This window comes from Tiliqua scincoides, chromosome 7 (genome assembly GCF_035046505.1).
Source record: "Tiliqua scincoides isolate rTilSci1 chromosome 7, rTilSci1.hap2, whole genome shotgun sequence".
Taxonomy (NCBI): Eukaryota; Metazoa; Chordata; class Lepidosauria; order Squamata; family Scincidae; genus Tiliqua; species Tiliqua scincoides.
The window spans coordinates 79881636-79895308 of NC_089827.1; the positions used below are offsets into that span (position 1 = coordinate 79881636).

The 13673-nt window shown below is 40.7% G+C and overlaps 1 protein-coding gene across 1 annotated transcript in view; it reads left to right on the forward strand.

Moving 5' to 3' along the window:
* Window positions 1-11319, forward strand: part of FRS2 (fibroblast growth factor receptor substrate 2) — a 55641-nt gene extending 44322 nt beyond the window's left edge. Inside the window, exons 2-7 of the mRNA XM_066634002.1 lie at window positions 1086-1186; window positions 1864-1955; window positions 2527-2713; window positions 8392-8550; window positions 9532-9695; window positions 10207-11319. Coding sequence (XP_066490099.1) covers window positions 1890-1955; window positions 2527-2713; window positions 8392-8550; window positions 9532-9695; window positions 10207-11175 — 1545 coding nt within the window. The 5' untranslated portion in view covers window positions 1086-1186; window positions 1864-1889 and the 3' untranslated portion in view covers window positions 11176-11319. The remainder of the gene's footprint in view (window positions 1-1085; window positions 1187-1863; window positions 1956-2526; window positions 2714-8391; window positions 8551-9531; window positions 9696-10206) is intronic.
* The last annotated feature ends 2354 nt before the right edge of the window (window positions 11320-13673 follow it).

Genomic DNA, 13673 nt, shown 5'->3' on the forward strand with positions numbered 1-13673 from the left:
GTTGTGCCGACGCCGTATGGCGAAGTTGGAGTGTCCTCTACAGTGCGCGAAGCCTGGGTAAAGAAGGTATGGAGGATAGGCTGTTACCCATGCAGCAAATCCCCCCTCTCCACGTCGCTGGAATGATCCAATGGAAAGGCAGAAGCCAATACGTTTGGTTCCAGCGGCGTCGCAGGAGTTGCCAGAGCGTGACTGTGTTCAGCCACAAATTGCCTCAGGGACTCCGGCTCCTGATTTTGCCTTGAGGTTGACTCCTGAAGCCTTTTCCACAACTGGATGTAGCCACAAGGCAGTGGAGGTTTGAGATCAGAGTTTTCCTTCTCTTAGATGAGCTGCCTTTCCAGGCTGACGAGGCTCATCTACCCGTTTGTCTCACCACTGCTCCCTCTTCAATTTCCTGATACCCAAACCCCTCTCTTGCCCCTCCCCCTGCATCCCGTTTGTCTCACTACTGGTCCCTCTCCAATTTCCTGATACCCACAATCCCCTCTCTTGCCCCTCCCCCTGCATCCCCTGCATCCCGTTTGTCTCACCACTGGTCCTTCTCCAATTACCTGATACCCACAAGCCCATCTTGCCCCTCCCCCTGCATCCCGTTTGTCTCACCACTGCATGAGCTAACTGCAATATGCATGAGATAAGTGGCAATAATCTGCAGGAAAGCTGTGGAGTAATAAGTAAAAACAATCAAGTTTATATTTTCTTTATGGAGGAAGCATTTTATTATGAAGCATGAATTAAACTGGAAAAATCTGCTACCTGACAAGTGTTCCATCAAGCTGTATTCTAATCTTTGACTTATTTTGGAGGTTTCAAGCATTTATCATTAATGCCCTGTCCCCTATACAGAGTTCCACTATTGATCTGCCTGTGATTGCATGCTTGCTTGCTTTCAGAGAGGGAGATTGAGAGCCACCTTCAGCTCAGGTGAATGATGGTGCATGAGGGCAGCACCACATGGTCAGCAAGCATATGTAGCATACACATTTGTTCTCTACAGTCATCCCTTATTTAAACAGTTTTGCTGTCAGAGTTGCTTTCTGTTTGAAACACTTCTCTGAAATGTTCTCAAACTTGTTTTCTAGGTGAAGTGACTTTTGATCTGGAAGGGCAACATGATGTTTTGAAGTATGACAGAAGTACTGATGCTGCACCAGAGGCTAGGAATATTCATGGCCAAATCGAGGTGAGTGCATTCAGCTTCAGTTTGAGCAGCTGTTCTTCTTCACTTGGTTCAGAAATATTTTCCTGAGTTGGCTAAATCTTCTCTGCTTTCTGAAAGTAGCTTGCAAAAGAAATGATTCTTGCCCAAGCACTTCAGGAGCTTCCTTTCCCCAGTAATTATTTATTAGCCAAAAAAGTGACTTTTAAGGATTCTTCACATGAAAACTATCACTGCCTAAAACACATTGTGATGTATTTATGGCAAGGCCCTTCTACGAGTTTCTTGAGTTACTTTGCACCATCCCGCGCTTCAGCATGTACTACAAAAATTATCCCAAACATTATCAACTGATTTAAATTTTTAAAAGTTATGCAATAGTTAACGCAGTTTCACTGGAAAATAATGGGTAAATAGTTATGAACTGAGATGCTTATTCCATTATTATAGTGCTTAGTGGCTGTAAAATTTGTAAACATGGTTTGCTTTTTAATTATTCAGTCTGTTCCTAGCATTATTAATTACTGTTCATAAGCAAAGTACTTTTACTTAATTTTTGGTCATAAGGCTTTCGTTCTATCACCCAGCATTGCTGCCCAATGACCTCTTCCTATTTTCTTTACTACATCCTGGGAACTATAGGCAACTTGTAGGTCACTTGCCTGCATTGCTTTTATCTCTAACTTTTGGCTTTGTTGTAGCAATCACATGGTCTTCTAAAGAAGTCATGGGTAGCTGTTGTAGCTGTCCAGATAAAGAAACAATCCCTGATAACCATCAAAACAAATTCAAGGTAACAGTCTATGTGGAATTTTATCTGTTTGACTACAGAGTTCTGAGTTTGATATGGAAGGGAAGAGAAAACATCATAGGGGTTGGTAGGGACTTTTATTTGGAAAAAGGAAATATTTTTCAAATTCTGAATTTTCAAGTCGATAGCTTGATTAACTGTTAAGCCACAGCATTACAAGTATTGTAGGGCTACCCTTGTCTACAAAAGCAGCTACTAAGATAACCTTTTTCTGTTTTCTTATAGAATTATAAAGCTAAATATGGATTACACAATCCATATTAACAATCTTTCTTCATGATTGGGAGAAAACATTCCAGCTAGTCTTTAAATGTCAGGGGGCAGGGGAGAAAAGTAAATGTGGCATTGCACACTCATAAGCCCTTTATAGGGAGAAGATGAAATACATTTGAACTGGTCATTATACTAGGGAAACATGCTAAATATGATATCACAATATGTCACAATATGTACTCAGTTGAATTGGATATGGGACACAGTTTTGGTAAACACATTTTAAATAGCTATGATATTAGCCTTTTGAAGTGGTGTATATGTTAATTTTATTTTACAGGTTATTAATGTGGATGATGATGGTAATGAATTGGGTTCTGGTATAATGGAACTTACAGATACAGAATTAATCTTGTATACCCGCAAACGGGATTCTGTCAAATGGCATTACCTCTGCCTGCGTCGCTATGGCTACGATTCCAATCTCTTCTCTTTTGAAAGTGGTCGAAGGTGTCAAACTGGACCAGGTATGTATGTCCTCTTAATTTACCAGCCCATAAGTGAAATGCAGAATAAAGGTGCAGTTGCCATTTTGATCCCAAAGAAGATGTAATAAGAATAGGGATTTAGTGAAATCACTAAGGCTTAGAGCAGGGGTGCCCAAACCCCGGCCCTGGGGCCACTTGCGGCCCTCGAAGCCTCTCAATGCGGCCCTCACAGAGCTCCCAGTCTCCAATGAGCCTCTGGCCCTCTAGTGATTTGTTGGAGCCCACACTGGCCCGATGCAACTGCTCTCAGTGTGAGGGCAATTGTTTGACCTCTCAGTGAGCTGTGGGATGAGGGCTCCCTGCACTGCTTGCTGTTTCACACCTGTGATGCAGTAGCAGCAGAAAAGGAAAGGCCAGCCTTGCTTTGTGCAAGGCCTTTTATAGGCCTTGAGCTATTGCAAGACCTTCATTCAGTCATATAAGTTCATCTTTAATATATTCATTTATGTAAACGTATGTAAATTTATTCAAATTTGAAATGTGAATTAATTCTTTTTTTCCCCAGCCCCTGTCACAGTGTCAGAGAGACAATGTGGCCCTCCTGCCAAAAACTTTGGACACCCCTGGCTTAGAGTAATGCATTTTCATTTGATATTTTCACTAAAATATGCCAAATATAATTCTACACTGTCATGGAATGCGTGGGAGGCACATCTGAAGAACTTGGTCAAATAGATAAAAGTCAAAAGAAGATTTAAAAATTAATGAGCTATTTGTATGGGCAGTATACACCCAAAATGTATGACTTCTTAAAGAGATCAAATATGGAATTGTTGATCTGCCTGTAAAAGGGTGTATTTTTCGCTGCCTAACAGGCCCCCTTTCCGGAGTATTGGAAGAAGCCAGTGTAGCACATTTTTCGAAGGGGGAGCCAAGAAATCGCTGGCCTATTAGCTTAACCTTGATCCCAATTAAAGTGAAAGGAAGCATTATTAAAGTGAGAATTTTTGAACACAGAGAAGAACAAGCCCTGCTGTGGAAAAATGAGCATGGTTTCTCAAAACCTTTTTCTTACTAAATTGAGTGTCAGCAAATGCATCGATATTATATAGATCTTCAAAAACCTTTTTACGAAGTTCCATGCTATATAAGAGGAAGGCTTTTCTTATGGAGGTGTCTAGCTTAAGAACAGGAAACTAAAAATAAATGTGTTCCTTCAACAGTGAAAGCTATCAAAGAGTGGAATTTCCTGAGGAATCTGTTCTGGGTTCAATGCTGTTTAATTTGCTGTGAAATGATTTGGCTTTAGGGATGAACAGTGAAGCTTTTGGATGACACAAAATAATTCACGATAGTGCAGATCTGAATGGGTTGCAGTTTGTTCCATAACAATCTTTTTAAACTGGGTGACTTGGCAACAAAATGATAAATGAGTGCTGTTAAAAAGGTAATGTGGTGTCAAATGGGGTGAAAAATCCTTACCATTCCTCTGTGGTGACATTGGGGGTTGAGCACTGGCTAAGTGTCCAAGCTTATCAGAGGACCCACCTGACTAAACACTCAGTACTGATGGTAGTACCCGGTGTGCCTAAGAGGCCCCAGCAGTCTGATGTGAATACTATATTTCACATACCCTGAAAGAGTCTGTACCAGTGGTGACAAACAAGGAAAAAAACTTTGAGTTTATAGTGCATAACTCAGTGAAAACGTCAACAGGTGTTCAGCAAAAAAGGGCAAATATTCATATTTTCATATTTGATTGAAAATGCCATTATTGTAATGCCTTTATATACAGTACATTTCTGGTGTTGCCATATTTTGGAATACTGAATGCATTTCTTGTTGCCCATTTTTAAAAAGATGCTGTAAAACTGGAAAAGATGCGATCAGAATGAGTGAGGCATTGGAGCACTTAACCTACTAGGAAAAGCTAACACATGTAGGCTGGGTTTTATAACATTAATCCTGGTGTGCAGAAAGTAAACAGTTGCCTTTCTCTCATAACAGTAGAACTCAACCAAAAGTATTGATTAACTGTAGATGCGAGAACAACCCCCCCCCCCCCAAAAAAAACACAACTTGTTCACACAAAGCATAATTTAATTTATGGAGTATGCTACCACATTTCTTGGTTGTGATGACTGGCTTAAATGACCTTAAAACTCAGGAAGCATATATCTGACCATGACTACTGTCCGTGCTAGTTAAATGGAGGCTCCGTGTTGAGAGTCAGTGTGTTGAGTTGCAGGAAGCAAACAGCAGGTAAGAGTTGTTGCCTTTGTAACTGTAGACTTGCATGACTAAGGGCGCAGTCCTAACCCACTTTCCAGCACCAGCATAAGGACAGTGCAGTTCCGAGGTAAGGGAACAAACATTCTCTTCCTTTGAGGTGGCTTCTGTGATTGCCACCCAACTGCAGGATGCAGCATATGTCTCATTGCTGGCACAGCTAGGCCAGGGCTGGAAAGTTGGTTAGGATTTGGGCCTAAGTTGCTTCACATAATGGCTTTCTGTAAGCTATATAATGGCTGTAATTCCCCCCCCCCCACACACACACACTCTTGTGGGGATAGGATGTCCCCCGTATGCACTTGACACAGTCCAGCTCTGTATCTCTTATCCATCTTTTGCTCGGGAGACACTGGGGGTTCTGAACCGCTGTTGATACTGGGCTGGATAAGAGTAAACAAACTGAAATTAAATCAGAAAAAAGACAGAATTTGAGGGAGCAGGTTTGCAGTTTGGGAATGCTCCTATACCTACTCTTGCACCTGCATGATCAGGTGTAGTCTGTGGCCCTACTTTTTGCCCATCTAGGCTGGTGTGTCAGCTTCCTTGAGACCTGATTATGATGGTCCAAACACTGGTTACATTGGATTATTGTATGTGAGACTGCTCTATGTGAGACTGCTCCTGAGGACAATTTGTAAAATTCAACTATCGAAGAACACTACTGTTTGATTGTTGGAGGGCATGAGGCATGGTGAACATATAACACCTGTGTTTTATTAGTTGCCAGCCTGTTTTGAAGTGCAATGCAGTGTACTGGTGTGTTACCCCGAAAATAAGACACTGTCTTATATTTTTTTTGGCTCAAAAAAACACACTAAGTCTTATTTTCGGGGTAGGTCTTAACTTATTTCCTGGGGCTTACTCAAGAAAGTGTGGCTAGGACTGCAGCCTGTGAACCCAAGCCTATGTGTGTCTACTCAGCAGTAAGCTTATTATAGTCAGTGGGGCTTACTCCCAAGAAAGTGTGACTAGGATTGCAGCCTGAAACTGCTGCCCTGCTGAGGAGAACTGCTCTGCACCTTCACGGGGAAGGACACAAAGGGGGAGGGCGGAGAAGTGCCGGGTGCCTGCTGTCTACTCAGCAGTTATAGTCAGTGGGGCTTACTCCCTGGAAGGTGTGGAGAGGGTGTTCCCTAATTGCCCAGGAGGATCCCTGCCTGCTTGTCTACTCAGAAGTCAGTCCCTTTATAGTTAATGGGACTTACTCCCTAAAACATGTGGAGAGCCTCAGAGCCCAGTAGGCAGGGTTGCCTCGCCTGCTGCTTCCCTCCTCAGCTCCTCCTCAGCGTCCTCTGCCCAAGGCAGCACAGCAGGAACTTTCTAGGCGGCGCGCAGGAGTGCAGCGTTCCAGTCACGTTGTCCACCTGCCCTGCTGGAGGACCCCTCCTGCCCTCCCCCATCCTGGCCCTGATCACAACTAAGTTTTGTTTTCGGAGTAGGTCTTATATTTCAGCAATTCTCAAAAAACACACTAGGTCTTATTTTTGGGGAAACATGGTAATTTTGAACTTTAAAGCTCCTAAACAGAGTACTTGAAAGATTTTGGCTCTCTGTGTGAAACTGCCTATCCACTGATATAACTGGTGGGAGTTTCTTGCAGGTCCCATCGCTTACAGAGGTTCCTTTGTTGGGGACACTTGAGTGTCCCTCTCTCCAGTGGGCATCCAGGTTAAGGAACTCGTGGCCCCTGAATATAAGTCTGGCTCCATCACTTTGGCTGTTTTATTAGCAACTGAAAACACTTCATTTAAGCTGAAATTTATGTTGCTTTATTCTGGCTCCTCAAAGTTATGCTGTGTGCATGTGTGGTTCTCTCTCCTCCCCCCTCAACTGATGTATACTGCTTAATATGTGGGGTTGTTTTAAGTTACAGGGGGAAAAGCATGGAGAAGCAGAATAAAAATCCTTAAATAAAATTTAAATAAAAATGTTTTATTCTGTTTTGTTGTGTTTTATTAATGGATTGTGAGCTACCTTGAGCAGTACTTTATGCATTATTTCCAAGGTGCATGGTTACAAGTTCTTCAGTGGATAATCATGGTGGAAAAGGTTGTCCAGAGGCACACATTTGAAAACCATTGTGCTGTGATTCAAGTTTAAACTTACTTCCTTAATTCTAGAACAGTGGTTCTCAAACTTTCCCGTCTTGTGACTCACCTTCAGCAGAGAGCTTGGCAACCCAGAAGTGTTGGTGGTTCCAGGCGGCATTCCACGACCCACCAGAAATCAGTTTGTGACCCACAGTTGCTGTTCTGGAAGTAGTTTGTTGAAAATAGGAAGGAATTTCTGTTACAAGACAAACCATGTTGCCATTTTTAATACTGTTAATAATTTTTCATTTTTGCTATTTGTTGACTTAGGAAAACTAAGTTATTCTTGACTAAAGAAGCTACGGACCTTTTGTAACCATCACAGCCCACTTAATCTGCAGCATTAACGTGTTTCAATCATTATTTTTAAATGAATTAGTTGTGGACGACTGTTGTAGACAAAGTCGTTTAAGTCTGTAATTATTGACTATTGTTACATTAATAGTATGAGAAGATATCTAAAACTAATTTCACTGCTATAACCTTTGAGATTTTTTTAATGTTACAATTTTTGTGCCTATTCCTGGCATAACTAAGAGACCAAAATCCTTGGAATTTACAACTTGTTAGCTCTTTGCAGACCTGGTTTCTTTGTTTGAACTAGAGTAGTATATAATAGATTTAGCATGGTAGATAAGCTAAAGTTCAGCAATAGCAAAAACACACACTTGTTAACAAGAATGTCAACTTTAACTTAATGCTTTCAATGGAAGAATAATCCAAAGATGCAACTGCACTGCTTTTCTCTTTGCTGATGATGGTAAGTTGGGCTCCCTCTGCTGTTTGAAAGCAAAATGGAACAATACTAGAGGAGAATCCATGGTATTGTCTGCTTTGTTTCTGTGTCTATCCTTGAGACAAACCCAAACTGACTTTGTCTGTTCCACCCAAATCTATTTTACAGTCCTTCACCCTTAACCTTTACATCAACCTGAAACTGTACCCCATGTCAAACCCTCCTTTCCTTTTGTGCAGGAATCTTAGGTTTGTTACAGTACTTGAGCAGAAACCTGAAGTACAGAAAACTGAAATACAGTTTTGCTGCTGCAAAACTTTGTTCTCACAAAGAATACTGCTCACCAAGAAAGTTGTTTTGTTTTCTTGGTGCATATCAAACTTCCTCTCTTGGGTTATTTTATGTTGTTCACTTTATCTTTAAAAAAAAATTGTGATTATAAGAGATTAGAACCCTTTTTCGGTTTTACTTTTGTGGTGAATTTGATGGTTCTCTCTCTTTAACTGGTATGTGTTTAAATGGACTATATCAACATCTTTCATTGAAAACGTACCTATCTCCATTTAAAAGGTATCTTAATAGATGATTTGTTGTTGTAGGAATATTTGCTTTCAAGTGTACCCGTGCAGAAGAATTATTTAATATGTTGCAAGAAATCATGCAGAATAATAGCATAAATGTGGTGGAAGAACCAGTGGTAGAACGAAATCCTCATCAAACAGAGATGGAAGCACCAAGAACTCCCCGAACACCTACCAGTAAGCTTGTCCAATTGTTGAATTTGAAATGTAAGCTTAGTTGCCAAGTTAGCAGCAATGAAGCAAGCAAAGCAGAGTTGGTGGTTAGGCAAACCACACCATTGAATGAATTTTTTTTTTTTAATGTGGTAATTGCTGATTAAAGAACTCCTTTATAGAAGTATGTGCTTTTTTCTTCCTGTTCAACCAGTTAGTACAGCCATTTTCAACCACAGTGCTGTGGCACGCTGCCATGCCACGGATGTTCTGCAGGTGTGCCGCAGAAGTTTGGGCAGGGTCATTTATTAGTAGGGCTATTGGGGGGTTTGAGCCCCCTACCAGCAGCATGGTGTGCCTTGTCAACTCTGGCACCTTATCAGTGTGCCACGAGATAAAAAAAAAGTTGAAAATTGCTGAGTTAGTAGATGAAAGCACACGTGGGGGGTGTTTCCTAGTCATCGTGGCTCAGAGAAAGCTCATTCTTTCCCCAGGATCTTGTGATATCAGACTGATTTATTTTTTATATGTTTTTTATGTTAGAGATTTTGAATCTCAGTCCAATGACTCACTTTTGCCCTCCCTTCAAATTTTACTCTACATTGTGTTCTGTAAATGGCCTTGAGCACCAATTGGTAAAGAAGGTTAGGGAAGTATTAATCTATTTAAAAGATTTTTATTCTAGTAGTATAGTATATTGTAGCTGGCATATTATTATACCTTGTGTAATTGTCATGGATTTCAATTTTATATAAATATTAATAGGAAAAGTGTACAGTGTAGCCATAATTAGATTCAGTGCGGGAAAATGTGCCTTCCTGTACTAATAATCTGTGGCTTTTTATTACTTCCATAACTTTTGAAGGAGTTTAAAGTACCTACATATTTCCTGCAGTACTGACATGTCCCCTCTTTATCCAATTCAACAGCTTAGCTTGTAGTGACTGAGTATTTATGTACATGTTTACCAAAAAGAAAGGATAATTGTATTTTCTCTTTGATCAGCGCCTGGATTGGTGGGGCAGAGTTTACCGAATGGATATCCAAGGTATCCCTCCTATGGAGATGCTTCATCACATCCCTCCAGCAGACACCCCTCTGTAGGAAGTGCACGTCTTCCTTCAGTGGGCGAAGAGTCAACACACCCTTTACTTGTAGCAGAGGAGCAAGTAAGTAATTTCCAATTTAGTTTCACAGTATTTGTATTCCATTCTAATTCCATTGGACTGTGTCCACAACCTGTATCCTGGAAGTGGGTGAGTGAACAATTTTTGCTGATCTCTCCAGCTTTCTGCACCACAAAAATCTGCTCCTGATGTTTAGGAGACCTTTTGGAACAGGATGCTCTGTGCCACAGGGTGCTCAAGGGAGAAGGAAAGATTGGCCCTCCCGCCATAGTATATCAAGTTATTCCACTTGTGTAGGACAAGTTTTAGATGCAGCCTGTTGTCTGATAATGATGGAGTCATCATTTCTGCCTTGTTTTATATAAAACTATTAATAAAACTTACATTTTAAATGCTATAATTGAAGTTATTTTAAGAATATACTTATGTTACTGAATATTGCTTTAGCACATGGGGGAAAATGTGGTCATGACCCCCCCCCCCCAAAGAAAAGAGTAAGGTAAAATGTAAGACACGGCACTGCAGTTGACATTTTTGTCTCTCTCCTTTGCAGGTCCATACGTATGTGAATACAACCGGTGTACAGGAAGAAAGAAAAAACAAACCAGCTGTGTGTACACCTCTGGAACGAAAGGTTTCTAATGCAGAAACAAGCCAGGCAAGAGAAGATGAAAGTTGTTCAGAGAACAGAGATGCCCAGGTCATACTGGAACCCGAAGCGGTCAGATTTGTTTTGGGACCAACGCCTGTCCAGAGGCAGCTAATGGAAAAAGAAAAACTGGAATTGAGTGGGAACAGTACTGAAATGAGCGGGAACAGTACTCAAGCTAGCGGGAGCAGTAACAGCGAATGGGACACTGGGTATGACAGTGATGAACGTAAAGAAGCCTCCTCTGGCAATAAACTAGCATATGAAAATGTAAATAGGTTATCCATCCCTAGTGGCCCAGGGCTCCGGAGAGGTCGCCTGATCTCCTCCAGTACTTCTGACACTCAGAATATCAACAATTCAGCTCAGAGGAGAACTGCATTGCTAAACTATGAAAATTTGCCTTCTTTGCCTCCAGTTTGGGAAGCTCACAAGTTAAGCAAAGGGGATGATGAGAGTTTAGGACCAAAGACCCCTTCTCTGAATGGCTATCACAATAACTTAGATCCCATGCATAATTATGTCAATACAGAGAATGTAACAGTGCCATCAAGTGCTCACAAAATAGAATATGCAAGGCGTCGGGACTGTACTCCGACAGTCTTTAATTTTGATATTAGGCGACCAAGTTCGGAACACAGGCAGCTCAATTACATACAGGTGGATTTGGAAGGTGGCAGTGACTCTGACAACCCTCAAACGCCGAAAACTCCCACCACGCCACTTCCACAGACTCCAACCAGGCGCACAGAGCTATATGCTGTGATAGACATTGAAAGAACAGCTGCTATGTCAAGCTTGCAGAAAGCACTGCCACGTGACGACGGCACATCTAGAAAAACGAGACATAACAGCACTGACCTGCCTATGTGAGCCCAGAAAGCATTAGTTAAATTGTTTGCACCTTTGTGAAGTTTTTTTTAATTGAATGAGTTGCTCAGTTTCAGATCTTCGAACACTACCACTTTTCCTAGAGGGATAGATTTTTTTTCTATTTCTTGTGCTTGCTTAACTAAAGGGAATTTAAGTAGAAAGAGTATTAAATAACACTGTTTCATTTTACAATTGTAGTAACAGCTTGTGGAAGCTGTGCCATCTTTTTACAGTGCCTATTTCACTGACTGAAAGTTGGAGTAACATGCCAGTTTTGACACTGACTACGTGCCTAAAGTCACTGAAAGCATTATGATGCTGTGTGACTCCAGAAACTTGCAATACTAGCAGATCATTGTAGTCTCTCATTCTCTGGCTCTGTAGATTTTCATCTTCCTGCTGCATGTGGCACAAATGAGAGATTTTTTTCTGGTCAGTTTAAGTTGGCTCTGCTACAAAATCCTTTTATCTAGCATCCTTGGACTAAATTACTTCCTGCTTCACAAACCAATTGTTTAGCTGATGAGAGAGGGCAGACAACCAGCTGTCATCCTCAAGCCATCTCAATAGGAGCAGCTTGTCATGGTGCTGATGAGTGCAAGCCTATTAATAAAGCTAATTAGTAATTTTAAAAGGATTTTATAATAATTAGGATGCCCTTTCTTAGGAGTGGCTGGCTTGGGAGGAAGAAAAACTGAAGAAATGATAAACTTCATGAACATATATTACGAATATATCACTTAGCACTTGGTTTCAGTTTTAAAACAGTCCATAAATTAATGACCATATGCACTTTAAGACCACAAACTAGTCCATGATTCCAGGAACTAGTAATTTGGAAAAAAATGCTCTGTTGTAAAATCAATTAGAATTGCAAAAACATGTAATAGAATTTTGTTTTCTTGATCAAACAAAATGAACTGAATAGTAATCAGTGTGAAGCAGGTAATACCGTTCAGGGGAAAATGGGATACGTTTTGATAAATTGTACTTTTGGCCATTTTGTGGTATTAAGAGTTGTACTGTGGTATGTGCATGGCAAAAGGGCTATAATTTATCTGGCCAGAATACAAAGGATCACATATGGTGGTCTCCATATGCAGATAACTTTTCTGGATTCTCATCTCACTGCAGCTCTCCCCCCCCCCCAATTCCGGAAGATCAGGGGTCACTCTGTAGCATCATCCTGTGGAATCATCCAGTTGGAATGAAAAAAAAACCTCCCCCCATCTGCACCCAGAAGCACTATAAGCTAGTGTAACAGGGCTTTTTGGATTTCAGTTCATATGTTCATTAGATTTGTGTTTTCATATCGTCTTGAGAAAAGAGCTTCAAGGTTGACTTGCCACTATCAGTATGTGAGAGGTCACAACCATGTTCTCTTTCATCAGAGTCTGATGAACCTTTCAATCAAACTTTGTTTAGGTCTGCAACAGATTTTCAAGTGGCAGCTTCAAGTTTTTCTGTACAGTTGTTCAGATACTAGGCTCAAAAGGCATTTGTGATGTGATTCACAATTGTATTGTATCTATGGTGTGATCTTTTTGCTTTTAGTTCTTTTAACTTCCCTTCTTTGCTTATCATTTGTGTGTCCATCTGTCCTGTACAGTCTTGGTTGCAATTGTTAATTTTGAACATAGTCTTTGTTCAGTGTATTTTTGTGCTTCATTTTTTCAGTGTTCATATTGCAATGGAAAAGCTTTCCAGAGACCCATTGGCAATATTTCCTTCTTCATTACTTGCACAAATGGAAGGGTACATTATAAGTGGTTGAGGACAAAGGGCTGTGATATCTTCTTAGAGACTAAATGGCATATTGAGAGCTTATTTTTAATTTCTTCCAGAAGAGAACAATTAACCAGAATGCTGTGTTTGACTGCAGTGCAAGTCCATTGACTTACTGATATAAAAAAGTAAGATGGTTCCATTCTAGCAGTTTTCATATATTCTTTGAGACTGACATCCCAGTCCTAACCCCCTCTGAATTGGCATGTCTACCCAAGATGCCAGCATAAAATGCTTGTTATGTTGCCGTAATATTTTCTCTTTGGAAGTGATATTGTGTTGATACTGCTAGCACGGCAGGCATCACACAGTTTGCTGGTGCAGTAAGTCATAGGACCAGAACCTACTTAAAATCTTTGAGCATCAAAGAGCATTTTTGAAAGTTAATATCCATGGATTTGTGAACATGACTGTTTAATAGATTGGTTGATAGCATAGCTATTGCTTAATTTTCCCAATACAACTGATATCTCCTGATCTTACCTGGTCTGTAATCCCTCAGACTCAGATAAAGAAGCTTACTGAACAGCCAGCACCGTAGAAGACTTATAGCAGCACTGACTAACCTGAACATACAATTATAACAGAAGTAATTGGATGTAAGCTGGTATCATGCATATAGGGATGTTAATTATTTACAGAAATTATGAGGGCAGGGCCAGGAAAAGTTTCTGGGTGTGTGGAAAACAATGGACATTTGGGGGAAATTAGGG